The sequence below is a fragment of the Mirounga leonina genome, unplaced genomic scaffold, assembly GCF_011800145.1.
Source record: "Mirounga leonina isolate KUSES-001 unplaced genomic scaffold, KU_Mleo_1.0 Mir_94, whole genome shotgun sequence".
NCBI lineage: Eukaryota > Metazoa > Chordata > Mammalia > Carnivora > Phocidae > Mirounga > Mirounga leonina.
Window position 1 is genome coordinate 40,361,473 of NW_023270855.1, and position 24,864 is coordinate 40,386,336.

A 24,864-nucleotide genomic window follows, 5' to 3' on the forward strand; every position below is an offset into this window, starting at 1 on the left:
CGAAAACTATTCCCCAACTCTAAGCTGTTCCTCCCATCCAGTCTTTTCAGTCATTCTTTTTTATTTTGCCTTTTTGTCTCCTGTAATTTCTGGACATACCAGTACAAGTATGAGTTGAGTTGCCGGGGAAGTAGTCTTGTAACCCCAACTTCATCTGGACACATCATCCATAAGCTCCTCTGGGACAGTACAGAAAGAAAGGGGAAGCACTCCAGGATGAGGAGCAAGCAAAAATGTCACACACAAGACTCCTATTCTAGACTGCCCCAGTGCCTGAGGTGTCCCTATGACTTAGTCAGCTGAGAGAATCCAGGAGGTCCCAGCCCCAGCTACTACACTGAGGGGCATATCCAGGCTTCTAGGCTGAGAGGAGCTCATGGCTGGATCCTTTTGCGGTACAGGTAGGCGTTGCTCACCTGATTCATGATGACCAAGCTGGTAATGACAGGGCACAGCACAGCCAGATACCAGACCCCACCAGTGACTGTGGCAGTGAACCAGAGTGAACACATGCCCAACAAGAGGCTAGCACTACCCAGAAGGTAGCCCACTAGCCCAGAAGTGGCATGGTACAGCTTGAGCTTAGCCAGGGGCCATCGGGGCAGCAGTTTAGGGTAGAGCAGCCCCACCCCACCCGAGCATTGTAAGCCTGCCCACAGCACAGCTATCAGCCCTGCCCGCCCATGCCACGTGGCCAGGTGGGCTTTGCCAAGCTGTTCCTTGTGGAGGATGACAAGACCTAGGCCCAGCAGTGCACACAGCAGGGCCAGCAGCTGCAGCACCCAGTGGCAGCGTGCTCGGCCCTTCCGTGAGAGGGAGCGCAGCAGCGAACTCTCCGGAGAGAACACCAGCAGTGCCTCGGTCATCAGGAAGGAGAACTGGGGAGACAGGGATGGGAAACAAAGTCAGGGTGCTGCCCAGCAGAAGGAAAAAGAGATTTAGATAACTTTCTAAACTGCCAGTCACTCTGGGCTGAGTCCCCCTCTTCATTCTCTCCCCGGTGACAAGAGTACCCATTTGGGTGGGGCAAGAGTGAGGAACTCTCAGGGACAGAACATCTGCCCTGAGTAACGGGCGAGAAGTATGTACCTCTCCACACTCCTTCCTAGGTGATACTGTGAAACGTCATCTCTGCTATATTACCCAGCAAACACCAGGTTTGAGATGTGGCAGTCATAAATGATTCACAGGCTTTGTTTCCCTGACATGGGGCTGGATACAATTTCTTGGCAAGAGCTGGCCACATGGGTGCACTGTTTCAGGGAAAATTCGATGCATCACTATAAATTCAGGTAAAAGGGGACACAGGTACACCCAAATGCATTTTCTAAGCTTCCTGCCTGGAGGTGGGTGAAGTCTCATTTTGTGCTTAGACCGATTTGCCCTGGGTTTTGAACACTGTGGTTCTAGTCTGGGATATATACCATGGGGCAGGAGTTGGAGCATGCAACACCTCCAATCCCACATTCCATCTCTCTAAAGAGACTAAGTGTTCATAAGGATTCAGAGGCTGTCAGGACTACCACCCATACCTATGCTCCCTCCCACCCCTAAATGCTGCCAGGCGTGCTACTTACAGCCAGAGACATAAGCATGGGGTGCCAGGAGAACAGACCTGGAATGAAAAGGAGGTTCTGTGAGGCTGAGGCAAGAAGAACCCAGCCACACCAATCCCCACAGGGTGAGGAAAATGAGCTGCCCCTCACCCAAGGAAGCACTGCCAAAATGCTAGCCCCTCTTACTGCAACAAGCTCACCCCCTGCCTATCCTTGCTTCCTGGTCCCTCCCCGGGGCAGAGGCCATGCTTTGCCACTCTGGCAGTCCTTCCTCCTTCTCCTAGCACCTCACCAAAGGCAGCCAAGTGGAGCACCAAGACAAGGAAAGAGAAGCCAGGTACTCTGGCCCAACTGGTAGAGCCCCCACACTCACCTCCTCCCCACTTATCCCTCCAGCATAGGATGTCCCCCAAGCAGGCAAGCCTTTCCGGGGGTCAGGCCCAAGGCTTCCTATTGCTCCTGCTCCCCAGGAGAAGGGCCGCTTTCCTTCCCAGAAGTCAACTATGAATTCTACTTACTGGAGCCAGGCCTGGCAAGCACAGCCACAAAGATGGTAAAACCCAGGGCCACAAGGTGGGCAGCAGCCCCGGAGGCAGTGCGCAGAGCTCTGTAGATGTGCGACTCGGTCTCCACAGAAAGGGCCATGGTCAACCAGGCCAATGGCTGTAGCCTGAAAGCATAGTAGAATGAGCAAGGGTCTCAGGTGCCTGCTGTCCACTCCTCTCACTGGAGCAAAAGTTGCAGGGCAGGAATGCCACTCTCTTCCAAGACGTTAAGGTAGGAAGGGGCAGTACCAACACAGGCACCAGGAATAGTCGAGGACCGGCGGCCTCTCGGCCTGTACCCGCATCTGAACTGGCACTGATCACTGGCCCACCTTCCAGGTAGGATGCGCAAGGCCGTGTAATAGACTACAAATCCCAGCGTGCATCAGGCCGTCGCCGCGCGGGAGCGCCAGCTAGAAGGGCGTGAAGCACCACGGATATTGTAGTTCCCATCTGCGTATCAAATTACAGCCTGAATCCCTTCGCGCACAGTCTCCCCACGTGCCGCTGGCATGCTGCCCCTACACGCTAGGGACTCGCCTGCCTCAGCGCTGACCCGATGCGATGGCTTCTTCCCGAGAGAGCGGGATACTTGGGGCACTGCCGCGCGCCCTGCCGCTCCGTCGCGGAGCCGCTTCACTTCCGGGTGCGACGTCTTCCCAGCCGGGACTTCCCGAGACAAGCTACCCTACCCCCCAGCCACACCTCTCAGTCGCTCTGCGCAGGCGCTGTTAAGCAGGCAGCGTAACGGGTGTGTGAATGCGCAGGCGTGCTTGATCTGGCGATCCAGGCCTGAGGGCTGTTTCCGACGGTGTTTGCAGGGGTCCAGGAGCCAGAGTCTACAGACCTGGGCCCTGCTAGCGCCATGGGCAGCGGCTGCCGCATCGAATGCATATTCTTCAGCGAGTTCCACCCCACGCTGGGACCCAAGATCACCTATCAGGTGCCATCCGGGCTCGCGGGGCCGGGGGCTGGGGTGGTGAGGGTGGTGGGAGAGGGACGCTCCTGGGAGCTGAGCAAGCTGCCTGGAAGCGGTGGATTCCCCAGCCCCATGCTGCACGCAGGCATACCACTCCTTCATTCGCGGAGAATCGTGAACCGAGAGGATACTCAGACCCAGGTCCCAGGCTCCCGGTGTGTCGGGGCAAACATCCCATAGGCAGTGATTGTGGGAAATCGGGCTGTGGCGACCCAGGGGAGGTTCAAGGTCCCAAGAGAGGCGGGGGTGCGCGGTCCAATAGTATTCCTGGATGCTTAGGAATTTAGATGGAGGAGGAGAGAGTGTGCCAGGTAGGGGAAACAGCATATGCAAAAGCCAGGAGGCCGGTGAGAACATGGCATGTGTTTGGAAACACAAAGTAGTAGTAGGTCTGGGTGGATGGGAGAGAGGAGGAACGCTGGACAACAGGGCTTAGGCCTTGGGGGGTCACCCAGTATACTCTGCCTAGTCCCAAGGTCCACTAAGGGGCCTCTTGCCACTCCCCTCCCCAGGTCCCTGAAGATTTCATCTCCCGGGAGCTGTTTGACACAGTCCAGGTGTACATCATCACCAAGCCAGAGCTGCAGAACAAGCTCATCACTGTGTGAGGCCCTAGTGGGGAAGGGAGGGACTGTCCCTGGAGGAGTGGACAAGCTTGGGGGCAGAAGGAGCCTGACTTTGCTCCCACCTGTTCCCCCACCCCATCCAGCACAGCCATGGAGAAGAAACTGATCGGCTGCCCTGTGTGCATTGAACACAAGAAGTACAGCCGCAATGCCCTGCTTTTCAACCTAGGCTTCGTGTGTGATGCCCAGGCCAAGACCTGTGCCCTTGAGCCCATCGTCAAAAAGCTGGCTGGCTACCTGACCACACTGGAGGTCTGCAACACGATGGGCTTGAGTGGAGGGGCAGGCAGACAAATGTTTCCAAAGCCCTCCAGACCTGGGTATCTGCCAGGGCAGGATGCCAGCCAGGGGTCCTGGGGTGTGCCCACCATGTTGTCCATGCTCCATCCAGCTAGAGAGCAGCTTCGTGTCGACGGAGGAGAGCAAGCAGAAGTTGGTGCCCATCATGACCATCTTGCTGGAGGAGCTAAATGCCTCAGGCCGGTGCACTCTGCCCATCGGTATGGCCCAGCCTTTGCAAGGACAGCAGAGGGGTAGAGGAGGGATAGGAACATGGCAAGGGAAAGGCAAGCCCAGCCATGGACAAGACTTATGAACAAATTGGTGGCCCAATGAGCTGGGTTAACGATGTCCAGGGTCCAGTGCATGTTGGGATTTGAGATGTGGAGGCCAGAAGAACTCTCCATGTTCCGTGGGTTTGTTCCCTTCCCTCTCCGGACCTGTCTCTTGCTCCATAAAAGGGGAAGATTGGGGGCCCCTGGCTGGCTCAGTCAGTAGAGCATGTGAGTCTTGATCTTGAGGTGAGTTCAAGCCCCACATTAGACAGAGAGCTTAAGAAAAGCGGGGGTTGGGGGAGACTGGCACTACCCAGGGCCACCCCCCTGCCTCAAGAGTTGCTGGGAGGACTGGAGGGTAATAGAGGGCCTCTTGAAAGAGATGACACTGAAGATATGGGTGGGGCCCCTGCAGATGAGTCCAACACCATCCACTTGAAGGTGATTGAGCAGCGGCCTGACCCTCCTGTGGCACAGGAGTATGATGTGCCTGTCTTTACCAAGGACAAGGAAGATTTCTTCAACTCACAGTGGGACCTCACCACACAACAGGTGTGCTCTCCCTCCCTGGGGATCATCACCTAGGGCTGGCCACAGCTCTGGCCTCATCCCACCCCTACTGATCCTGCCCTGCCCTGCCCAGATCCTGCCCTATATTGATGGCTTCCGCCATGTGCAGAAGATCTCAGCCGAGGCAGATGTGGAGCTAAACCTGGTGCGCATCGCCATCCAGAACTTGCTGTGAGTGGGGCAGCAGTCACACTTGGGACAGGGTTGCTAGCCAGGGAAGAGCCCCAAGACCCTGAGTGTGAAGGTGGGAAGGCATGGCCCTCAGAAGCTGAGCACAACTATCTCCCCCAGGTATTATGGCGTTGTGACACTGGTGTCCATCCTCCAGGTAGGTGAGTCTGGGGTCTGGTTAGGCAGAGAGTGACTTACGTGGCTTGGCCAGACTGGGGCGGTGTCAGACTTCCAAGCCCCTCACTCAGGCCCCTGTGCCTCCTGCTACCCTCCAGTATTCCAACGTGTACTGCCCGACACCCAAGGTCCAGGACCTGGTAGATGACAAGTCCCTGCAAGAGGCGTGTTTATCCTATGTGACCAAACAAGGTAGTGGTGGGCTCTGGGGGGGGGGCCATCTTGGGGAGGGCGGGGCCGCCTGCAGAGCTGACACCTGGTGCCCACAGGGCACAAGAGGGCCAGTCTCCGGGATGTGTTCCAGCTGTACTGCAGCCTGAGCCCCGGCACGACTGTGAGAGACCTCATTGGCCGCCACCCCCAGCAGCTGCAGCGTGTTGATGAACGGTCAGAAGGAGATTCCCAGGGGCATGGAGGGGTTTGCCTGAAAGCAGATACACTCTACATCTCTCTGGAGCCTTGGGTTAGAGAGGAAGCAGGAGATTCCCAGTGAGCAGAATCATGTGGCACTAGTAGTCTAGGCAGGCTTTCTGGAGGTGATGGGTTTGGAGGCCAGCCTGGTCACTGAGACAAAACCAGAAGGGAGACTGCAGGAAAGGGTTGGCCTGGCTGGAGGAAGGCCTGGCCAGGGCATCACCCCTCTCTCCCTCAACCCCACCCTAGGAAGCTGATCCAGTTTGGGCTTATGAAGAACCTCATCCGCCGACTACAGAAGTACCCTGTGCGGGTGTCTCGGGAGGAGCGGAGCCACCCTGCCCGGCTTTACACAGGCTGCCACAGCTATGATGAGATCTGTTGCAAGACAGGTGGAGACAGGCAGGGCAGCTGGGGTGGGGTCAGGGCAGGTGGCCAAGCCAAGACTGCTCACCTCACCTGCACTGTCCCAAACAGGCATGAGCTACCACGAGCTTGATGAACGGCTGGAAAATGACCCCAACATCATCATCTGCTGGAAGTGAGGCTGGTGGGGGCTCTCCTACTAAGCACCCCCTGGTGCATGAGGGCTAGACTGGTAGACTAGTCCATATTGTCTCAAGGGTGACCCTCACTTCTGTAAATAAAATCATCCATTTCAACTTACGTTTATTGAGTACAGCCTCTGATCCAGCCACCAGAGAACTGGCCGTGAAATAGCCGTGGTCCTGGTGCCCTCGTGCGCCATCTGGTGGGCAGGACTGATTATGGACAAGTAAATGTGCCCGCCAATTATTAATTGAAATAGCCAGAAAAACAATCAGGAAGCTGATGATGACCTGGGGTGGGAGTTGGGGCTGTTCTGGATTAAATGGGCAAGGAAGGCCTCGCTGAGGTGACCTGAACTGAGGCTTGAAGGAAGAAGAGTATTCCAGGCAGAGGGAACAGGTGCAGAAGCCCTGAAACAAAAACAGCTTTAGGATGCATGAGGATCCCAAGAGAGGCCCACGGGGCTGGAACATAGGAGGCAATGGGGAGGGGGCAAGAAATGAAGTCCCAAGGTACTGAGGGGGCAAGAGCCTGATACTGCAGAGTTCCTGGTAAGCTGCTTTTGGACATACTATTTCGAGGGCTAGAAGCAGCCATAGAGTCACCCAGGAAAAGACTACAGCAGTTACCTCATGAGACGTGATGGCAGCCTGTTAGGCTAGAAAGAAGGAGTCCTGCGCATTACTTGGGGCGGGGTGGGGGCCGTTGTTGAGCCAACAGGTGGAGCCGGGCGCGAGACACCAGGGCGAGGAAGCCACGGAGAGGAGCGTCCGTACGGCCGAGGTGAAGCCGCTGCTGGAAGAGCTGGTGGGGGCAGGGTGGCCCTGTCCCCGTGCGGGTCGACTTGACGTCCGACTGGCACTCAGGACAGATCCTTGAGCCGCAGTCGGAGGTGAGGGAGAAAGTTCTGGGAGTCCAAAGAGCGTTTGCTACCCGCCGCCGGGAAAGCAAGGCGGCGGGGGCGGGGCCGGAGCCTGTGCGGGCCGCAAGTGCGCAGGCGCCGAGCTAACCGTTTCCATGACGGCGAGGACCCACGCGCCCCAACTGCTCAGCAACGGCCGTGTCCAAGACCTGGACCCCCGCGGGAGACCTTCGTCCCCGAGAGTTTCAGCACCCCCACCTCAGCGCCGGCTGCTGTTCGGGGTCAGCTGAGCCCCGCCTTCCCGCTCTGTCTGCGGCCACAACATGGGCGACCTGGAGCTGCTGCTGCCGGGGGAGGCTGACGAGCTGGTGCGGGGGCTGCGCAGCTTCCCGCCGCGCGAGATGGGCTCCGGAGGGTGAGGCAGCTGGGTCCAAGGGTCAGAGTCCTTGAATGGAGGAGTACGGGCCTGACATGGGGGAGAGGGTGCCCAGTGTGGAGGAGCCCCCAGGTGAGGAGACAAAGCTCTCCGAGTTGGGGGGTATATGGCCCTGAGCCCCCTCTGGCCGCTCAGGATCAGGTTAGGCTTCAATAGGACCCAGCCCGCACCCCACTCCTGCTGCACACATGAGCACCCGAATGCACATACACCTCCACTCTCTGGGGCAGGTGGAACCAGCAGCATGAGAACCTGGAGAAGCTGAACATGCAGGCTATCCTTGATGCTACAGCCAGCCAGGGGGAGCCCATCCAGGAGCTGCTGGTCACCCATGGGAAGGTATGCCGGGGTCACAGGCAGAGTTCCTGCCTTCCCACCACCTCCCACCCCACCACTCTCCCTCTAAGGAGCACCTTGGGTGCCTTCACTTCCCTCTGGGTGGTACACTTGTCTTCCCCAAGGGAAAAGAGAGGAGTGTGCTACACATTTGATTTTTCACCCCTTTTGGACAGGACCCTGGCACACCAGGCCAAGTGTGAAGCGTGGGTTGATTTGGGAGATAGTCATGGATCATTCAACAGCCTAGGCTGTGGGGGGAGGGCCCACGTTCTAAAAACATCCTTGAATAGACTGTCAGGCCAGAGGGGGCCTCACTGAAGTGGGGGTGGGACTTTGGCATGGAAGGAGGCAGCCTTCCTAACTTGAGAGAGGAGTAAGAAACCAGAGATCAGCCCGGCTGGAACATGAGCCAGGAGGTGGCTCAAATAAATGACCTGAGATACCACTTGACAAAAGGGTCCCTTTGCAAAGAAACGGTGGAGCCCCCTACTGGAGGGTGGGAGAGGACTAGGAAATTGTGCAGGGCCCTGAGGAGTAAAGATGAGGTCAAGGCATATGAGAACCTTGGAAGACCAGATGACAGGGACAAGAGGGAGGGCATGAGCATGAGAGCTAGCCTGAGAGGAACACCTGGATGGGGACAGAGGGGAGAAGGGCGTAGATGTAGGGGGGAGCAAGGCAGCCTAAGGACAAAGCAAGAGCCAGTTACAGGAAGCATGGGGAATGTCCCCACAGAGATATTGAGGGCAACTAGAAATGAAGGTCTAAGGTGCAGGAGAGAGATTGGGAAGGTGCCTATGGAGAGAACCTAGGAGCCCAGGGGAGTTTGAGGAGAGTCAGACAGGGCTGAGCCAGGGATGGACAGGTTGCCAGGCCAATGTAGGCCTACTTCATCCCTGTCCTTTCCCCTCCCCCTCAAAGATCCCAACGCTGGTGGAGGAGCTGATTGCAGTGGAGATGTGGAAGCAGAAGGTGTTCCCTGTGCTGTGCAGGCTGGAGGACTTCAAGCCCCAGAACACTTTTCCCATATACATGGTGGTGAGCTGGGCCCCTGCTCACACCCAGCCCGTGCCTTTAGAGGGCTCTGGATTTGAGAAGAGAGCTGGTAATCCCATCCTTCCTTCAGCAGCTCTGGGCCCTGTTCTCTTTATCTGACAGGTACACCATGAGGCCTCCATCGTCAACCTTCTGGAAACAGTGTTCTTCCACAAGGTGAGGCATCAGCCCTGCCCACCAGCCGTTGCCCCAAGCTAGGGCCTGACAGGGAAGGGGGGTTGTGGCTGTGTGGGGAGAGCATCAGAGACAGAATGTTTCCCCTCTGCCGGCCTCTCAGGAGGTGTGTGAGTCAGCAGAGGACACTGTCTTGGACCTGGTAGACTACTGCCACCGAAAACTGACTCTGTTGGTGGCCCGGAGTGGCTGTGGTGGCCCTCCTGAGGAGGAGTCCCAGTACAGCACCCCCATACAGGTAGGCTGAGGCTCCCTGGGGGTGCCAATGGGTAGACCAGGCTCTCTTGAGGCCTGAGCAGGCAGGGGGTGGCCCAGCTTGAGCACCATGTGCCCCCCCTCCCCAGGAGCTGCAGAAGCAGGCAGAGCTGATGGAGTTTGAGATCGCATTGAAGGCCCTCTCAGTGCTGCGCTACATCACAGACTGTGTGGACAGGTGGGCAGTCCTGCCAGGCCTGGGACCCACAGTGGAGGACTGGGATCCCGGGCCTGTAGCCTCTGCTCACTTCTCTCCTCCACCACCCCTAGCCTTTCCTTGAGCACCTTGAACCGCATGCTCAGTACCCACAACTTGCCCTGCCTCCTGGTGGAACTGCTGGAACACAGTCCCTGGAGCCGGCAGGAAGGAGGTAAGGTCTTCCCCCACCTGCCCAAGCCCCAGCTCACTGCTTCCCAGACATTCTCCAGCATTGATTGGGACAGGCAGCTTGCACGCTGGCGGACAAACTCTGCCTGCTAGCTCATAGAGGGTCCCAGGATGCCTCACGCGAGATGGGTTTGGACCTGGGCTCTGCATCAGGGAAAGCCTTTGTGTCCGCTACTAAGGACTCCCTGTGCTCTGGAGCAAGCAGCACCCCAGCCTGGGCAAGTCCTGCGCCCGGGCAGTACCCCAGCCCATGCAGCTGCAGTGGGCTGACTGCAAGAGTGCGCACACCTGCCCCTAGTGTGCTGGCTCCTCTCTGCAGGCAAGGCGCAGCAATTTGAGGGTGGCCGTTGGCAGACAGTGGCCCCCTCAGAGCGGCAAAAGCTGAGCAAGCTGGATGGGCAGGTGTGGATCGCTCTGTACAACCTGCTACTAAGCCCCGAAGCCCGGGCCCGCTACTGCCTCACCAGCTTTGCCAAGGGACAGCTACTCAAGGTGGGGAACTCGTCCTGCACCAGCGCCACCCCCTCCCACCCCAGCCCAGCCCTGCTGTTTATCACTGCCCCCCTACCTCAGCCCCAGTCCTCTTTCTAGACTCCGAACCTCAGGTGTTGCAGCAGCTAGTGGGACGTGGTCCCCACAGGCACCTCAGCCCAGCCCAGCCCAGCGCAAGCCTCCTCTGGTCAGCACCATTTGACGCTGGCCTTCCCTGGACTCCCTTGCAGCTTCGGGCCTTCCTCACAGACACACTGCTCGACCAGCTGCCCAGCCTAGCAGACCTGCAGGGTTTCCTGGCCCACCTGGCCCTGACCGAAACGCAGCCCCCTAAGAAAGACCTGGTGTTGGAGCAGGTAGGTACTAGGAAGTCAGTTGCTCAGGACCACTGCGCACTTTGCCAGCTCCTCTCTGGCGCTTTCCACTTTTCTCCCTCAGATCCCAGAAATCTGGGAGCGGCTAGAGAGAGACAACAGAGGCAAATGGCAGGCGATTGCCAAGCACCAGCTGAGGCACATATTCAGCCCCTCAGAGCAGGACCTGCGGCTGCAGGCAAGAAGGTGAAGCCTGCTGAGTGGGCAGAAGGGGTGGGAGGGATGCAGAAGGCATGGACACAGGCAGGGGTGCTCTTGTGCCCCCACCGGCCAGGCCCAGCCAGGCTTTCCTGACCCCTTTCCTAGATGGGCTGAGACCTACAGGCTGGACGTCCTAGAGGCAGTAACTCCAGAGCGGCCCCGCTGTGCCTTCTGCAGGGCAGAGGCCTCCAAACGCTGCTCACGGTGCCGGAATGAATGGTATTGCTGCAGGTGAGGGTATCCTAGGACCCTGGACCCCTAAGCCCCACTTCCATACCCCCCCGCAAGCACTGCGTGCTCACCAGCCCGCCTGCCTGCAGGGAGTGCCAAGTCAAGCACTGGGAGAAGCATGGAAAGGCTTGTGTCCTGGCAGCCCAAGGTGACAGAGCCAAGTGAAGGCTGCAGCTGTGAGGGCCAACCACCCATGCTGTACAACCCACCCAGAGTGTGCCCTTGAACCTCAGGATCTCAGCCTGAGGTTCTGCCAGAGCCCCAGCCTCCCAGGTGGTGAGCACAGCGAGCACAGCGAGCACAATGAGCTGCTGACCCATCTTCCCCAGCAAAGCGCTCCCCGCTTCCTGCCCTACACAGCGGGTAGGCTGAGGGCGCTGCCTCAGCAAGCTGGAGCAGGAGGCCTGGGCGGGGGCAAAGACAAGGGCCGGATGTGGGGACCCTGTTCCTCTAGCACAGTAAAGCTGGCCTCTAGAAACAGCCTGTCTCCGAGTGGCCCTTCGCTGTGGTCGTCGTCGTCAGCAGGAGGGGTGCTCCCGGGATGCAGGAGAAAAGGAAAGGGAGGGCCGGGATTCTGCGAGAGCTCCCCCCACCCCACGCCCTCGCCACCCTACTCCGCCTGCGGGCCCACATAGCCCGGGCGCCCAGGTTTCCATTGCGCTGCTCGCCCCGGCTCTCTCCCGCCGCCCTGCCCGGATCCCGGGGGCGGTGCCGCATCGCGGCCCGCCCCGCGGCCCCGCCCGCCCCGCGCTCGCTCGCGCCCAGAGCCCGCGGGAGTCCGGGCCCGACCCGGCCATGTCCACGGAACCTGAGCTCATTGAACTGAGGGAACTGGAACCCGCGCGGCGCTCCGGCCCGAGCCGCACCCGGCTGGAGCGCGCAAACGCGCTGCGCATCGCGCCCGGCACCGCGCGCAATCCGGCACGGCAGCTGGTCGCGGGCCGCGGCCACCACTTCCAGCCCGCGGGGCCCGCCACGCACACGTGGTGCGACCTCTGCGGCGAGTTCATCTGGGGCGTCGTGCGCAAGGGCCTGCAGTGCGCGCGTGAGTAGCAGCCCCGCACGCTGGCGAGAGCGAAACGGGCGGCCAAGAGGCAGCGCCCTCGCTGCGTGTCAAGTCGCAAAGGAGGGGGTCGGTCGGCAGGGTCGGTTCCCGCGGGCCAGGTCCATTACCTTTGCCCCATCGTGTACGAGAGTGCAGGCAGATAGATGGTGTATATCCTTGTCCTATTCCACCTGCATCAGGGGCACAGGTGCGCAGAGGCGGCTGCCTATGAATAACTATGAATAACGTGCTGATTTCAAGCTTTTTATCTTTTGAAGTTTCTTGGCTCTTCTTGAGAAAGGCTTTGTTTCGACCAATCTCTAGAAGTCCCTGTTCCCAGGCTCACCCCTTCCCAAAGATTCATTCACTGTGTCCCCCTCCAGAATCTCTGGGATGAGGGGAGTTTTCCCCTCCTATGGGAGGGGGGCAGAGGAAAAGTACCTTGGGTGGGCCCTCTGCAAGCGGGAGTTTTGTTGAGCAAATACCTATTGCAGGCCCAGCCAACCAGGTGCTAAAACATGAAACACAGCCACACACCAGTGGTGGTCCTGCCTTCCCAGGAATCACCAGCAAGCAGAGGTTGCTGCCCCAGGGGCTATATACACCAGCTAGAATCAGTTGGGATTTTACAGCTCTCCAAACCCCTATGCCTGGACTTCAGACGTGTTGAATCAATTACTGGGAGTGTATCAGTAACTGGAAGAAAAAAAAAAATCATTCCAGTAGACAACCTGGAATTGAGAGCAGTTGAAAATAACTGCTCTGGCCCATTTAGGGATTTAGAGAAGGTGTCCCAGGCCTGTGTAGGCATGGAGACCCTCTCATCCAGTACAAGAGTCTGTCCTGAACACCAGGGTTGTGACAGACTACCAACCATGAGAAGGTCTGGGACACTGCAGTGTTCCCAAGAAGAAATAAAGGGACATAGAGATGAAATACAGGACAATTTGGGTGTGTGTGAGAAGCAAATAGAAGAGAGGAATCAAGAGTGATTTGGGATTTTTATTTTTTTATTTTTTTTACCTCAAACTGGGAGAGTAGCGATTTTTGCTGAGATGAGGAGCTCTGGTGAGGGGAGCGGGGAGGTGAAAGAAGAATTGCTTTGGCCACACTGGGTTGACATGGGCTTTGATCTGGGGAGGGAGGTCAGCGATGGAAGCCTTGGATCTGGGATAGGTGAGTACATAGAGCAGGGCAGTGATCAGGACTGAGCCTCAGACACTCTGTCCATTAGATCTGGGAGTTGAGACAGAACCAAAGGAACTTAGCAGGAGCTGCAGGGAACGGGAGGAAAACCAGGGTAGTGGGGAGCTCTGGAAACCAAGGGGAGTAAGCATCAAACGATGCTGAGGGGGTGAGGATGGAGAAGGGACCTGGCATTGGACCGTGCGCAGGTTGCTGAGGACCCTAACCAGCTTCCTGGAGGGAGGGGCAAGCCTGACTGGAATGGGTAAAGGGGAGAGTGAAGGTGAGGAATTAGATTGTATGTAGAAGAATGTTGATTAAGTTTTGGTGCGAGGGATGCAGAGACAGATGACAGCTGGAGGGGAACAAAGGTTAAAGGCTTTTGGTTTTTTGCCCTTCAAGTAAATGCGCGGAGACTGGAGGAGGGGGGCGTTGACAATGCGGAAGGGGGAAGTTCTGCGCTCGGTGCTAGGGATCCAGCAGTTCAACAGGCCTGGATTCCTAACCGCCTGAGGCCCTCCCGACAGTTTCCAGACGTCGGGGGATCAACACTAGAAGCTGTGCAGCAGCGGGGGGTAACGAGACCTTAAGATAAGGCCGGTCATGCAGAGCCTGGCGGGCAAGGGCCTTCATCCCCTGGGTTCTCTTCCATGCCCGGAATGCTTCTCTGAACTGGAGCTGGGGCTCCTCCGCCTCACGGCCAGGCCTCTCTGCAGATTGCAAGTTCACATGCCACTACCGTTGCCGCGCGCTTGTCTGCCTGGACTGCTGCGGGCCCCGGGACCTGGGCTGGGAACCTGCGCTGGAGCTGGACACGAACGTGGTGAGCGCGGGGCAGGGGGGAGCGTACGGAAAAGGCGCGCAGACCAGCCGGCCACATTGCAGGAGTTGCTTAGGGCTGCCCGGCGTTACGCGCAATGAGCGTTCTAACAGCGGGTTTCCCGCGACAGAGAGAGCCTAATTCTGCGCGCGGGCTCGAACGGGTGCCGGGGATGCTGACTCCGCGCGGACTGCCCGGAATCGCCCAGGCTCCGCCCCCGCGCAATTTCCGCACCTTCCCGCATCCGCATCCGGTCTTGCAGCCACGCTGGTGCACATGCGCACACGCTCCGACTTGTTCCCCGAGAGAGGTGGGGTCTGCGAGGCGGAGCCGAGCTGAGCTGCCTGGGCTATGAGGTCATTCCTGGAGGAGTGGCGTGTATGAACCGCCCTTCGAAGTTCCTCCCCAATGAGACGGGAGCCAGATCCTGGCTGTCTACGTTTCAGTGTTAACGGTTGCCGCGCGAACTCCGATCCCGGCGCACGCGCGCAGGCGCACACACGCCTGGGGCGGTGGTTGGATCCTACGGGCACACCGGACTCCGGGAGCTGGCGGGCGGGCGCGGCGATGGGCGAGGCGGATGCGGGGACGCCTTCTTTCGAGATGACCTGGAGCAGCACAACAAGCAGTGGCTACTGCAGCCAGGAGGACTCAGACTCGGAGCTCGAGCAGTACTTCACGGCGCGTACCTCACTGGCGCGCAGGCCGCGTCGGGACCAGGTGGGGGCCGGGATTTTGGGCGGCGGGCCGGTGACAGTCGCTGGGATCCTGCCCCTTGCCGCTAAGTTGCCGGCTCGAGTTTGTGGGCAGTCCCGCTCGTCCGTCAGTGGGGATTCCATACCCGCCCGGGGCCAGCCCGCGGAACCGTGTGCGGGGCTCTCAGCGCCTCGGTGCCGGGGGTCGAGGCCTTGTTGTCTCTGTCACAGACCGGTTGAACCAGGAGAAGCAGCTACGTGGCTTGGGGTAGACCCGGGACGGGCATTATCCACCTATGACTAAAGCCGACTGCGCAGTCTGGACGAGCACCTCGATTTCCGCGTTCGGACGCTCCCACCTCCTCTCTGGGGGGACGGGGGTGGGGGTGGTGGAAGGAAGTGGAAAGGGAGGTGTCCTCGCTGGGAACTGGGAAGTGTGTTTAGGAGGAAGGTTCGGGCCCCTCCATATACACTCCTGGACGGAGCCAGCTGAGTCCCCGCTTCTTACCAGTCCTGGTCTGCCGCCGGCTTCTGGAATGTGGAGGGTTCTGGAGTGGACCTGGCTGTAGTGGTCGCTTCGGCAGCACATAGAGTAAAATCGGTGTGGACCTGTAGAAAGGGTATTTAGGAATAGATGGGAAGGAAGCCTAGTTCTGGACTGTAAGCAAACAGGAGCATTTTATCCACAGGAGGTGAGGCAGGCTAGATTGTACAAAGCCCGGAGGAGGGGTCAAGAGAGATAGGGGTTACTAATCCAGGACTGTAAGATGAGGTGCTGGAGCAGCTGTTCCTCTCTGAGTCTCCTAGGTGTCCCCATTATCAGACACCTCTGTGCTGTGTGCCATGAGTGTGACCACCAAGCTCAGGTAACTATTCTGGAGCTGGTACACCTCAGGGGAGCACCCTGGACAGAGCATCAGGAAAGAGAGATGGGGGACCGTGAAGCTCAGAATACCTTGCAGCAATGGGACAGAATTCCTTACATGAGCCACGGAAAGGGACTTGTGGGTGATTCTTTATTTTTTTTTAAAGATTTTATTTATTTATATGAGAGAGAGACACAGCGAGAGAGGGAACACAAGCAGGGGGAGCGGGAGAGGGAGAAGCAGGCTTCCCGCTGAGCAGGGAGCCCGATGCGGGCTCGATCCCAGGACCCTGGGACCATGACCTGAGCCGAAGGCAGACGCTTAATGACTGAGCCACCCAGGCGCCCCGTGGGTGATTCTTTAGATGAAAATTTTATAGTCTTTAGATTAAATTTTACTCAAAAGTTCAGCCCAGAGTTAGGTGCAAGGTTTGAGTGTGGATCCCTGGGACTATCTGTCCCTCAGGCTTGAGCCATTTTCCATTGTGGAATAGTGAGAAAACCACAAGACACTAACCAATTGAAGGGGAGTCCCCAATTGTATGTAAAATAAAAACCATCAGTCACTATGGACAGTGGCAGAGTGGAGGGTGGGTCACTATAGTTCAGGAGAAGGGAAATTCCATGGTCCTGCTGTGCACACCTCTGGGATGGCTGTTGGAATCCTCCAGAAAAAAACTTTTTTTTTTTTTAGAATCCTGGCAGGACAGTGCAGTGCCTCCAGTCCAGCCCCTTGTTTTATGAGTAAAGATACTAAGGGAGGCAAAAAAAAAAAAAAAAAAAAGAATAAAAAAGAAAAACAACAACAAAAACCACAAGGGAGGTTCACCTGGAGAGGGGAAGAGACTGGAACATAAATGACTGCACCCCAGTCCAGGGCTCCTGGGTGACCAGGGAAGGGATGAGGAAGGAGCAAGTGTTCTCATCCTCAGGCTGGAGCTCAGAACCATCCAAGGAAGGGAAATAAGTTGGTGCCATCTCTGTGCCCACCGTTCTGTAAACAGAATTCTCTTCCTTCTTGCCCTGGTACTAGAGTTTGTTCAATTTTCCTCCTGCCCCGTAGCACTCCCATCCTGGTCCTCCTTCCTATCAGGTCACTCCTTCCAACACAACCACCCCTTATTCCCAGGCCCCAGCCTTCATTTTACCTGCCAGATCTCCCATTTCCCAGGGCCCACACATTTGTTCTTTACTACTCTTGGAGGGTTCCTCCCTGCCGCCAGAAAGATTTCTGCTGGAGTTTTCACTTCTTAGTGCTCTCCTCCAGGAGATTTTTTTGAAACTTGGGGGAGCAAATAGGCTTCAGTTCCCACACCTCCCCCAATACCTTTTCCCTGTGAGGCCCCAACCTCAGTCTTCAGTGCCACATACTTACTAGCAGATTCTAGGTAAAGAGCATACTGCTAAAAAGCTGTCTAGGTGAAGAGCACCCTACCCTCTCATCTGTCCTCCTTATTCATCCCCATCAGATTGTTTAAGCTTAGGGGCTCCAAGGCAGCAATCAGGGAGAAGCCTGCCTCTCCTGGGCTCAGGGCTGGACACAGATTATTCTGCAGGGGACCAGCTGGTAAGAATTCTCCTGGGACAAAGCGTTGGTCAGCAGTGATCTCAGCTGTGTCTGTGACACTCCCATTCCAACCAGGGCCTGACGTCAACAGGAAGTAAGGCTGATGCAATGGAACCAGGGAGTTTGACAGAAAAATGTTAATTCAGAGCCTCAGCTGCCCTGGTCCATACTCCACCCTTCCGACAAGAATCCAGCCCCTGGAGGAGCGGGGGATGGGCTGAATGGTAGAGCAAAAAATCTTTGGGCTAAACCTCCAGATAGGAGGGAGGAAGTGCAGAATCCTACCTGCTTGGCACTTGTGGGACCGGCTCTACCAGGAGGCAGATTGGAGCCTGGCCTGAAGCTGCCTTTTGTACAGCTTGGGTCAAGATCAAATGGCATGTCACAGTGGTTTCCTCCCTACGTGTGAGACATACAGGGCTGGCCCCAAATCCCTCACCAGAGGGTGTTAACATTGTAGAGGTTGCCCTTACCCTCATACCCATAGCTGGCTGGGCTCCTGGTGTGCACCAGTGCCACACCTCTTACCCTGTGGTCATGGCCCTTTGCCGGGGCAGACTGGCAGAGTGGTCCCCCTTCTCCAGGACACCCCTGACCCCACCTAACTAGGGTGCTGGAATCAGGATGTGCAGTTGAAAGGTGCTTTTACTGTCAATAAGAATCCCACATCTTTTCCTGGCCCCTGGCCTTGTATCTTCAGTTGTTTTGGTTTTAAGGTATCTTTAGGGCTTCACCCAGTGCTGAGGAGGCCCCATGTAGGCAGCATAAAGAAGCCAGATGACTCTGCCTTTGCTGTGCCCATCCATTGCATGCAAAACCAGGAGCAATGGTGGGTTCTTCTCATCAGGACTCAAGCTTTGTAGGCAGTTCCCAAAGGCTGCCCCAGAGGCTGTTTTTCAAATTGGCCCACCCAAACTCACCTCCCCGTCTGTGACATGCATTGCAGTGGGATGGGTTCTTTTAGGACCCTATGTCCATGCTGGCCCATCTTTCAGGACGAACCTGTGGAGTGGGAGACACCTGACCTTTCTCAGGCTGAGGTTGAACAGAAGATCAAGGAGTACAATAGCCAGATCAACAGCAACCTCTTCATGAGCCTGGTGAGTTGACAGCCTGGGGAAAGGGGTGTGGGGAGAGGCTACAGCTGAGGTATTCTTAGGTGGGCCTAAGCAGTGATTTATTTACACCTAGCCTAGCCCCAAGTAGACTAGCGGTGTCCAAATCTGTTCCATCTTACCTGGAACGTAGTCATGGTTTGGTTTCTCCTCTTCAGAACAAGGATGGCTCCTACACAGGCTTCATCAAGGTTCAACTGAAGCTGGTGCGCCCTGTCTCAGTGCCCTCCAGCAAGAAGCCACCCTCCTTGCAGGATGCAAGGCGGGGCCCAGGGCGGGGCACTGCTGTGAGGCGCCGTACCTCCTTCTACCTGCCCAAGGATGCTGTCAAGCACCTGCATGTGTTGTCACGCACGCGGGCACGTGAGGTCATTGAGGCCCTACTTCGCAAATTCTTGGTGGTGGATGACGCCCGCAAGTTTGCCCTCTTTGAGCGGGCTGAACGCCATGGCCAAGGTGGGCTTCCCACCCCACCACGTATGAGGGTATATATGCATGCTCCATGTGTAAGGAGCTAAGTGGGCTGGGCCTGACTCTAATCAAATACTTTCTTCTCCCTGCCTGGCCCTCAGTGTACCTCCGGAAGCTGTCGGATGATGAGCAGCCCCTGCGGCTGCGGCTCCTTGCAGGGCCTAGCGAGAAGGCCCTAAGCTTTGTCCTCAAGGAGAATGACTCTGGGGAGGTGAATGTGAGTACACGCCCTCTTTTGCTTCTTGGTTGTTACTGGGTAAGGCTAGTGGGTCACAGCTGCAGTAAAGTTGGAAGGAGGAATAGGGCCGGAGAAAAAGCCCTGCAAAGCCTCTTCAGGAGTATGTGAATCTTGTAGCTACAGTGAAGCCTTCCAGGCCACTCAGGCCAAGGTCATGGGCCTGTCCCAAGATGCCCAGAATTGTCTTGGTGGTCTACTCTTTTCTGTTGTGGAAATTCCTCAGGAGATGCAGGAATCCATCTGATAGTATGGTGATTCTAAGCCAGATCAAAGCACACAGATGGGCCCACACTGTCAGGCAGGCTCCCGTTCAACCATTATGACTTTTTACCTAGAAGCTTTCTGACTTCAAAGTATTGGGTCTGTGGAGTAGTGTTAAACTCAGAGTGTGGGCATAACCTGTCCACAGGTAACTGGGGAACATCTGGTTTGGTTGCCTGTCTTCGAGGTGACTGCCCTACTTTATGGGGCCCATCTTCTATACAGACTATTGTCAAGAATCCTAGCACGGGCCATTCAGGCAAGAACCTAACATTAGAAAGCCCCATCCTAGCTGTGTGACGTGACTGCTGCTCTTCGCTGGCAGGGCCTGCTGGTTTGGCCATGCCTGTTGCAGCCTGTTTCCCTCCTCTCCCCCTGCAGTGGCATGCCTTCAGCCTGCCTGAGCTACACAACTTCCTGCGCATCCTGCAGCGGGAGGAAGAGGAACACCTCCGCCAGATCCTGCAAAAGTACTCCTATTGCCGTCAGAAGATCCAGGAGGCCCTGCACGCCTGCCCCCTGGGGTGACCTCTTGTACCCCCGGGGGAAAGGAGGAGAGTAGGCAGCGCCGAGGGCGTGCCGTGTGAGTGTGACAGGGCCCATGTGGCCTGAAGAATGAGTGTGCATGGAGGTCGTCTCTTACTGGAGGAATGAGCCCAGAGACAGCAAAGGAGCTGGCCCCCTGTGTCCACCCGTAGGTGTAGCAGAGCATGGCTCTGCACCCTTCTGCCCTTCGTGTAGTGGGTCATGGTGGGCCAGGGTTGCCCCAGGAAGCTGCTCCAGGCTTGCAGCAGGGATAGAGCAGAATTAAGTCTCCTTAATTCGTGTCTCAGATACCAGAATCTTGGGAGACCCCACAAACAGAATAGGGTCATGTTTGCAGGGATAAGGGCCCTCCTCTATGGGGAAAGGTCATATGTTTTGGGTCTCAGATGGGGTGTCAGGACAGTCGGAGCCAAGGGCGGGTGTTCAAGATAAGGCAGGCGTGGGGGAAGAGTCTAGGTTTCCCTCTACAGTGGCTTCTGACTCCTCACACACACTGGGGTCAGGGAATGTTGGCTCATGTTGCAGCAACAGTGCCTCAGTGCCTCCTCCAAGGAGGATGTCCCTAGGCCAGGGTCTGTGTGAGTGTGGGCACTGGTCAGGTCTGTGCCTTCTTTGCCAATCAAAGCGAGGGTCTTTCCCTCAGTTATTTTTGATGATGTGTGCGAATGTATGATATATTTCGTGGCCTCAGCTGCATGCCTCCTGTGGGGAAGGGGGTGGGGGTGACAGTCATCATCAGGGCCTGGGGCCTGAGAGAATTGGCTGAATAAAGATTTAAAAATTCTGCTTTTGAAGTCTTTATTATGGGCCCTCAACTGAAGTTGCCCTCATGCCAGTGGCTGCCAAGGGTGATGGACAGGCTCACAGAGCACCTTTTAAAAGTCACCATGTGACCAGTTTGTGAAGCATGTGGGGTACAAATATGTACTGTCATCATGCAGCACCATGGGGTCTCAGGTCGTGGTACAGGCAAGAATATAAGCTAGAATTTAGGGAACCCACACCCCTCCCAACACACACACACACACACACCCCAAGCTGTGAGAGGCGTTTTCACCAAATATTTACTGAGCTACTACTGTGGACCACGACCAGACACTGCTCATGGCATCGAAGGTCTAGCTGTTAAATTCTTGGCCTTCATGAAGTATGCCTTCTACTGGGTTTGGAAAGAACACTGAATCCAAAGTTCTTCAGACTGAACGTAGCTATACATTTGGCCAATTAGTTCATTATCCTTAGGTTTGGTTTCTCCTCTACATGCAACAGTGGTGATCGCAGAAACTGTGTGGGAATAAAATAAGGCCAGGTGGGCAATGCGCGGCCTGGCCTGGGGCAGCCCTAAAGTGCTGGTTGCGGGGAGGCTGGTGGTTGGGCAGGCCCGCTGGACCTGACCTCTCGGGGTCGGGGACGTCGGAGACGCCACACATGAAGAAAGCAGGACATCCACTTCACTGGGTGGGAGCTGTCCCAGCTGGGGAGAGCCTGGCCTGCTGGGACCTGACGTTTCGCGGTGCCTGCTGGGATGCCTAGCTTCTGACAGCGGCTATTGGTCCCGCCCCGCGGACCGACGAGAGAAGCAGCCAATCAGAGAAGGCATCGTGAGCAGCATGCGGAAGCGGAAGTGAGGTTTCCGTGGAGACAGCGGAGCCTGCGGAAGGCGGCGGCGGCGGCGGCGGCGGCGGCGGCGGCGGCACCTGCGAGCGGAGGCCGAGGCAGGGCATGGCGGCGCCGGCGGCCCTGTGAGAGCAAAGCGGTCGCGGGGCTCGCCATGCGCCGGCGGCCCTGACATGGGCGCCAGCGGCTCCAAAGCTCGGGGCCTGTGGCCCTTCGCCTCGGCGACGGGGGGCGGAGGCCCGGAGTCGGCAGTCGCTGAGCAAGCTTTGGTGCGGCCGCGAGGCCGAGTCGTGCCCCCCTTCGTATTCACGCGCCGCGGGTAAGGGCGCGGATTCCGCCCCGGGGAGAACAGGCGGGCGGCAGGGCTCCGCGCGTTACAGGGAGCTCGAGGAGGAGTCCCATGTTTCGGGCCCCCGTGGGAGCAAGGGGTGGGGAAAGCAGAGCAGTCGGTCTTGACGACCTGGCTGCTTTGAAGGCCCCCCTAGGGGAAGAGTGGGCCTGAGGCTTGTCCATGGGCAGGCCCTCTGCACGGTAAAGCTGACAGAGAGCCTCCCTGCGACTTCAGGATTTCTTTCTTTCATCCCTTCCTGCCCAGCATGAAAGTTGAAGGCTCTTAGCCTCCCTCTCCCCCAGTTCTTCTGAGGGAAGAATTAATCCTGTTTTGGCTGTTTCCGTTCCCCACCGTGATGGGGTTGGACCTCTGAGGGTAGTAGCCAGGAAAGTAGGACTGGGCCCTAGTGTTGAGGATGGAACCTGGGTAAAAAAAGACCCTCACCCAGGTATGTTCTGCAGATCTGGAGCCCTGACCTCCCCTCTCTTTCCACGGGTCCAGACAGGAGCACTATTGGCCTGCCCCTGGTGGGCCCAGGGAAATGGTACTCAGGTGATACTGGAGATTTGGCTGTAGATACACGGGAGACCCAACAGTGGTAGTTTGGCTACACCAGCCACCTGGGGTGGGTGGGGAGGAGTCAACCTTTTTCTCTTCAGGCTCCCTCCTAGCTCAGGCATCTGCCATCTCAGGTTGGCTCAGGGCCAGCAGCATCTTCTGGAGTGAGACACATGCCCAGGCCATCATGCTGCCCACTCTAGAAGTCTTGGGTGAAGGCAAGGACCTGATGTTGGAATGGCTACTTTTGCTGAACACACCAGTGATGAGAACTGAAGTTGGCTGCCGTGACAATGTGCTCTGATATGATCTCTCTTCTTGGAGACTGAGAGAGTAGCGCTGGCTACCATCCCACTCCCCACTTGCTTCTAGTAGACCCCAAGCCCTAAACAAGGGATTCTTCAGGCATATTATCCTCTCTCCCTCCCACCAAGGTTGTTCCTCCCCATTTGGAGGTGGGCACACTTCCCTGTAGTCTGGTTATTTGCCATGACCGGGTGTGGGGCTCCAGCCCAGCCCGTTCCCTCTCTCTCCACACAGCTCCATGTTCTATGATGAGGATGGGGATCTGGCTCACGAGTTCTACGAGGAGACAATCGTCACCAAGAACGGGCAGAAGCGGGCCAAGCTGAGGCGGGTGCATAAGAACCTGATTCCTCAGGTGAGGGGCCAGGCAGTGGTCATAGGGTGTATGTTGAGTGTGTGGAGGTAGACCCACATGTGGTCTGCTGTCATGGTGGGGGCTCTTGGGGGAGGAGCTGGCCCTCACTAGCTTGTGTTTCCATGGCAGGGCATCGTGAAGCTGGATCCTCCCCGCATCCACGTGGATTTTCCTGTGATCCTCTATGAGGTGTGAGCCTGGGGAGTGGCAGGCATAAGCACTCCCTACCCCAGCAAGAAACCCCCAGGCTCAAGGTGTGGCTTCCATTAAGGAATCTAAGCTGGGGCCACAACCCTGAATAAACTGCATTGGCCTGGAAACTTCAGCTGTGAGCAGGGCAGTCCTGCAATGTTGGTTGGGTGTTGGTTTATATGTGGACGAGGTGGCTGGTGGCTGGCGAGGGCTAATGGCAGAGTTACCAGCCCACTTTCCCCAGCAATCCCTACAAGGAGCATGGCAGGGCATATGCTGGTCAGGAATGCCTGGTTCCTGCACCCTTGCCTAGCCTGCTTTCTTCCAAGCTTGTGTAGGGCCCAGCCCTGCTAGGGGCTACAGCACTTTACAAGCAAGGTCTGCCTTCTTCCAGCCCCTGGGCTGTGGGAACTGTATGCAAGTGGGAACTTCCTTTCCCTCATTTCCCTTACCCCCTTGTTGGAGCATTTCAGCCGTTTGCTACCTCGATTCCTCCTGTGTTGGACAGAGGTGGGGGGCAGTGCAAGCCTGATTCTTCCTGCCTACCTGCTCATCTGTTCCCACTCCCAGATGGATGGACAGTTTTCTGGCTGTTAATAGGAGATGGGACTGGTGTGGGAGGATTCTCCCTCCACCCAGGGCTGGACTGATCCCTCCCCACTGCAACTACTTGTTGCCCCACACACACACCCCCAGTTGAGAGGGCATAAGATGGGATCAGGAAGGGCTATGATGCCTGTGCCTATGGGGAGTTGCCCCAACCCACCTACTTTGTCTAATCCTCCTTGCCTTTGTACCAGCTCCCCTGCCCCCCCCAACACCCCTGCCATAGGGAGGAGACCATCTGCCACCCTTTGGTGAGGGACAGCACCCCTAGGGCTGGTGCCAATAGCTGTGAGGAGCCCACCACCCCTTTCCCTACAGTATACTCATCCCCCAGGATCAGTCAATGGAAGGTACTGGAGCCCCTGGGTAGAGACAGGAAGGAGAGATCAACCATAAAGGAATACTTAAAATGTGAAAGCCTGTAAATAGTATAGTCCATGATGTTGGGACAGAGTCTGATTTCTACATCAAAATGACTTTTTTTTTTTAATTCCTTACTGTGCAAGCTCTGTGCTTTTAAGAGTATGGGAAATGGCTTGGGAAGGGCAGCCCCCAATCTAAGAAGGCTGTTGTGTTATTTGTTTAGTTCCAATAAAATTATTTGTAGACCCTGCATACAAGAGTGGCATTTGCTGTGACATCCAAGGTCTAGACTGGGCCACTCTGATGGCTCCCATCTTTATCATCAAGACTCGGAGTAAGCCTGAGCCCAGCTTGTGGCCATCCCAGCTGTGACCAGCAGGTGGCAGTGTATTCACACAGCCCTCACTGCAGGGCCCCTCAGAATGGAAGGCCACTCCTCTCTTGTGTCTAATAGGTGGGGACCCATGGAATTGGAAGCCTTTGGGGTGCTTCACTAGGGATTGGCCCCATCTGCCTGACCTGAGGTGAGAGCATGACCTCAGGTAGTTCTGGAACAGCTGTCATGCCCCCAGCCATGTGAGCTGACCCCACAGGAGGTCACAACATGAACCCCATGGACCTCCAAGACCCATCTTAAGTGGACAGCAATCAGATGGGTGCCACCATGCTTTTGGCCTACTGCCAGGCTATGTAGCCCAAACCCACCTGCTTCCTCCCAGGAGTGCCTGTGGGTACCACCAGGAGAGTGGGTTTGGGGCTTCTGTTCCATCAGGCAGAAC

The 24,864-nt window shown here is 56.9% G+C and overlaps 5 protein-coding genes across 8 annotated transcripts; 4 read left to right on the top strand and 1 right to left on the bottom strand.

The window, feature by feature from the left end:
- Positions 1–43: 43 nt before the first annotated feature.
- On the bottom strand, positions 44–2,765 carry LOC118004887 (cytochrome b561 domain-containing protein 2). 2 transcript variants are annotated; one of them, XM_034996406.1, is made up of 4 exons: positions 2,658–2,765; positions 2,075–2,226; positions 1,578–1,615; positions 44–878 (listed from the first exon to the last, which is right to left on the bottom strand). In XM_034996406.1, exons 2-4 carry the CDS (start codon positions 2,199–2,201, stop codon positions 375–377), a joined length of 669 nt encoding a protein of 222 aa, XP_034852297.1. In that variant the 5' UTR covers positions 2,202–2,226; positions 2,658–2,765; the 3' UTR covers positions 44–374. The 2 variants fall into 2 exon arrangements, with proteins under 2 accessions (XP_034852297.1, XP_034852296.1); XM_034996405.1 differs by having other exon boundaries at positions 2,642–2,757.
- A 39-nt stretch (positions 2,766–2,804) lies between these two features.
- On the top strand, positions 2,805–6,258 carry NPRL2 (NPR2 like, GATOR1 complex subunit). Its single transcript, XM_034996403.1, has 11 exons — positions 2,805–3,044; positions 3,593–3,684; positions 3,790–3,958; positions 4,098–4,206; positions 4,676–4,812; positions 4,904–5,001; positions 5,122–5,158; positions 5,277–5,370; positions 5,448–5,565; positions 5,842–5,984; positions 6,070–6,258. Exons 1-11 carry the CDS (start codon positions 2,967–2,969, stop codon positions 6,135–6,137), a joined length of 1,143 nt encoding a protein of 380 aa, XP_034852294.1. The 5' UTR covers positions 2,805–2,966; the 3' UTR covers positions 6,138–6,258.
- Positions 6,259–6,517: 259 nt separating this feature from the next.
- ZMYND10 (zinc finger MYND-type containing 10) lies at positions 6,518–11,579 on the top strand. The gene is made up of 12 exons (XM_034996407.1): positions 6,518–7,418; positions 7,670–7,778; positions 8,700–8,816; positions 8,937–8,990; positions 9,112–9,246; positions 9,353–9,441; positions 9,534–9,634; positions 9,971–10,143; positions 10,374–10,499; positions 10,582–10,703; positions 10,824–10,949; positions 11,039–11,579. Exons 1-12 carry the CDS (start codon positions 7,327–7,329, stop codon positions 11,112–11,114), a joined length of 1,320 nt encoding a protein of 439 aa, XP_034852298.1. The 5' UTR covers positions 6,518–7,326; the 3' UTR covers positions 11,115–11,579.
- A 124-nt stretch (positions 11,580–11,703) lies between these two features.
- Positions 11,704–20,543, top strand: RASSF1 (Ras association domain family member 1). 3 transcript variants are annotated; one of them, XM_034996723.1, is made up of 6 exons: positions 11,704–11,994; positions 13,896–14,002; positions 18,122–18,226; positions 18,400–18,697; positions 18,814–18,929; positions 19,593–20,543. In XM_034996723.1, the coding sequence occupies exons 1-6, from the start codon at positions 11,745–11,747 to the stop codon at positions 19,737–19,739; spliced, it is 1,023 nt and encodes a 340-aa protein (XP_034852614.1). In that variant the 5' UTR covers positions 11,704–11,744; the 3' UTR covers positions 19,740–20,543. The 3 variants fall into 3 exon arrangements, with proteins under 3 accessions (XP_034852614.1, XP_034852617.1, XP_034852616.1); XM_034996726.1 differs by lacking the exon at positions 13,896–14,002 and having other exon boundaries at positions 11,787–11,994; XM_034996725.1 differs by lacking the exons at positions 11,704–11,994; positions 13,896–14,002 and adding an exon at positions 14,391–14,719.
- An 879-nt stretch (positions 20,544–21,422) lies between these two features.
- On the top strand, positions 21,423–24,337 carry TUSC2 (tumor suppressor 2, mitochondrial calcium regulator). Its single transcript, XM_034997126.1, has 3 exons — positions 21,423–21,693; positions 22,804–22,924; positions 23,054–24,337. Exons 1-3 carry the CDS (start codon positions 21,548–21,550, stop codon positions 23,117–23,119), a joined length of 333 nt encoding a protein of 110 aa, XP_034853017.1. The 5' UTR covers positions 21,423–21,547; the 3' UTR covers positions 23,120–24,337.
- The last annotated feature ends 527 nt before the right edge of the window (positions 24,338–24,864 follow it).